Below are 3,125 nucleotides of genomic sequence, written 5' to 3' on the forward strand. Positions count from 1 at the left end.
AGAGAGAGAGAGAGAGAGAGAGAGAGAGAGAGAGAGAGAGAGAGAGATAACTTGCTGACCCGTTGCCTTGCCTTGCTTGCAGTACCACATCCTCGGGGACAGCGTGGCGCAGCGCAACTTCCTGACGGACGGCGCGCTGCCCGAGTGCTGCGGCGGCAGCCTGCGGCACGACCACGCCGCCTGGGTGGCCTTCTACCAGGAGCTGGAGCCCTTCCTCGAGGCGTGCCAGAGCTGCGGCCGCGGGCTGGCCTCCGTCATGGCGCAGCTGGCCGAGCAGGAGACGCCCGCGTCCCCGGGGGCCTCCGCGCCCAGCGGCGGCGTCACGCCAGAGAAGTGCAACACTTCGGTAAGCGCGCCGCATGCGATGGAATCAATCGATCTAACGGCATCGGGGGAAAGAACGCTGGGGCGGCGGGCGGGGCGTCGTCTCAGACTCTCTCGGCGGCTCAGACCGCTGCTCGTTGCTCGTGCTCGGCCTGGCGCGCCCCCCACGGCGGCGTGCACGTTGGGCTGCCTGCCCGTTGGGGGCCACGGAGCGCGGCGCCCGACCCACCCCCTCCTCCCGCAGTATTCCCCCCCGGGGGCTTTGCTGTAGGCGCCCGTAGGCCACCATACGGGCTGCAGGGTTACGCAAGGACCCGTCCACTCAGTGATAATTGCGACTGCCGCTAACGATAATGATGTGAAAAGTTGATCATCATGTAACTCAGCGATAAAAACTGCATAAGACTTCAAATCGTATTTTACAAAAGCTACCAATTTTTTGTTTCTTTCATTGCTTATTTGTTAAAGATATTTTTGTTTTAATTTTTAAATAATTTTTTCAATATTTTTTTTTTCCTTGTCGTTTGAAATAATTTACTTTTTCTTTCACTTTTCACAGACTCAGTCGCTGACTGAGGCGGACACCTCGGACACGGGCAGCCTGACGGGCAGCCTGTCGGGCAGCCTGCACTCGGAGCAGAGCGCGCTGTGCCGGGCGCTGTCGCAGCCCGCGCTGCTGCGGCTGCGGCGCGAGGGCCCGCGCGCGCTGGCCCGGCTCGGCGCCCTCCAGGAGCGGCTCTCGCACAGCGAGGACGTGCGCCTGGCGCTGGGCCGGGCGCGGCGCCTCTTCGCCGAGGTGGACCGCGTCGCCGTGCGCCTGGAGCAGCTCGGCGAGTCGCGGCGCGAGCGGCTGCGGACCGCCGCCCGACTGCGCGCGCTGCGCGAAGAGACCACGCAGGTGAGTGAGAGGGCCGTCACCCAAGTGGATGGAAGAATCTGCTCTCGATACTGCACGTGAAAACTGTAGTTTGAACTATACTTTAACTGCAGTTAACTGTAGTTAAACTATAGAAAAACTCCACGGATTTCGCAAGGGGCCTGCCAACTGGTTTAAAACTGTAGTTTAACTTCAGTTTAATTTTAGATTGACACAGTACGAGTATAAACTGTAGTTAGGTCTACAGTTTTGCATTAGATCCTTCCACCCGGGATACATTACAAGTGTGCTACATTCACACACTTCCCGCACTGGAAAAAGAGCTAAAAATGTGACTGTCCAAAGTGTCTTAAAAGTGTAAAAAATGTATACAAAAAGTATAAAAAAGTATGCCGAAACAAGTGCCACCAAAGTGTTGCCGTTCCAATCTGCAATACTTTCAATATACCTAATGTATACTCATTACAAAAGTATTGCCAAAAGTATAATTTGGATGTACCTATTTCCATGCGGGTTGGGTTTCCATTTTTTTTAAACAAAATATGTTAAAACAACCAAATAATACAATTGGAAGGTTGAGTGTCGCTCAAGGGGGATGTGAACCGTCGTAGAACCTGGCGAACACTTCGAGGCAAAAGTTTCCCACCCCTTTTGCGAATGTGAATATATACTTACAATTTTATATTGAACGTATGTCAAAACCGAGCTATAGAAACTCGAATGTTCGAAACTCCTACTGTAATAAGTCTGTAAGTGTTCGCCAATTTGACGAGTGCAGTGCTGCAAGGGAAACGTGTCGGGCGTGGCGCGAGTGTCGCATGTGCCATGTCGACGCTGTTCGAATCTGGAGCGTTACGTCAGTGTATGGGTCACTCTGTGTTGCAGGGAGCGCGGTGGCGCCCAAGAGCATCGCCGACCTCTCGGACCGCCTCCTGGCCGGCGGCGTGCAGCTCCCAGGTCAGTATACAGCCGCCGACGTCGTGCAGAAGCCGGGCCCCGTCCGCGGTCCGTCTCGCTCGCACTCGCGCGGGGGGCCGGTCGGAGCCCCGGCCGGGTGGGGGAGGAGTGGACCGGCCGCCGACCGGGCACGACGAAGACGGAGTGGACAAGCAGAACGTGCCGTGTGCATTCTGACCTTTTGAGAGATGGAGCCGAAGGGGGTTCATCTCTTCTTTCATGAAAGTGAAACGGAGCGATATGCCGGGCGCACCGGGCTGCTGCCCCCGCGGCGGCCCGGCCCGCCCTGCTGGACAAGACGGCGATGGGGATGATGATAGCGCTGGAAAAGGAGAGTCCCTTTGCTGGAGTCGTCCGGAACCGACTCTGTTAATATCCAATCCCACACACACAGCAAGAAGAAGAAATAATCAACTCAGTTATTAGAATCAAGTAAAATGTGTACAAATCCGATTTTAATCTTTTTTATAAATGCGTGTTATTTTCCGACGATTTTAAAATTAGTCCTATCCGTTACTGCAACGTCCTAGCCAATATCATTCACCTAATTTTCAGATAAAATTTCACAATGTTTGGAAAGTTCTTAAGTTAAGCAAATTTGTCAACAACAGTCCCTTTACAGCAAGGTTATACAGTAGGTTGTGGCAGTAGACCCCTCGCGATCTGATTGGTCGCCGAATCGTGACGTCACCATTTGTCCTCCCGCCCGCAGTTCAAATTACGGGTCGTGTGCCCGTCTCAATATTATGTGTTTTAACAAACACAGGATAAAAATATCCACTGTATTTTGTTTTAGCACCCCTCAGCATCCATAAAAGACGATACTTTTACTCAGATGCCGAGCAGGTTGAAAGATGCGGACGGATTACAAACAGTCCTCACCTCACTCCCGTACGATCAGCTGAGCGGCCGAGCAGCGGCCATCTTGGATGTGAGGTTATGGGCGCTCGTAATCCGTCCGCATCTT

General features: G+C 53.7%; 1 protein-coding gene across 2 annotated transcripts in view; it reads left to right on the forward strand.

Moving 5' to 3' along the window:
- The window catches only part of LOC113205847 (puratrophin-1-like), a 49,353-nt gene that overhangs the window by 8,984 nt on the left and 37,244 nt on the right, over nt 1–3,125 (forward strand). For both annotated transcript variants that reach the window (XM_052270705.1, XM_052270706.1), the window contains exons 3-4: nt 83–346; nt 884–1,222. In XM_052270705.1, coding sequence (XP_052126665.1) covers nt 83–346; nt 884–1,222 — 603 coding nt within the window. The remainder of the gene's footprint in view (nt 1–82; nt 347–883; nt 1,223–3,125) is intronic.

Source organism: Frankliniella occidentalis, unplaced genomic scaffold (genome assembly GCF_000697945.3).
Source record: "Frankliniella occidentalis isolate FOCC.00 unplaced genomic scaffold, Focc_3.1 Scaffold135, whole genome shotgun sequence".
Taxonomy (NCBI): Eukaryota; Metazoa; Arthropoda; class Insecta; order Thysanoptera; family Thripidae; genus Frankliniella; species Frankliniella occidentalis.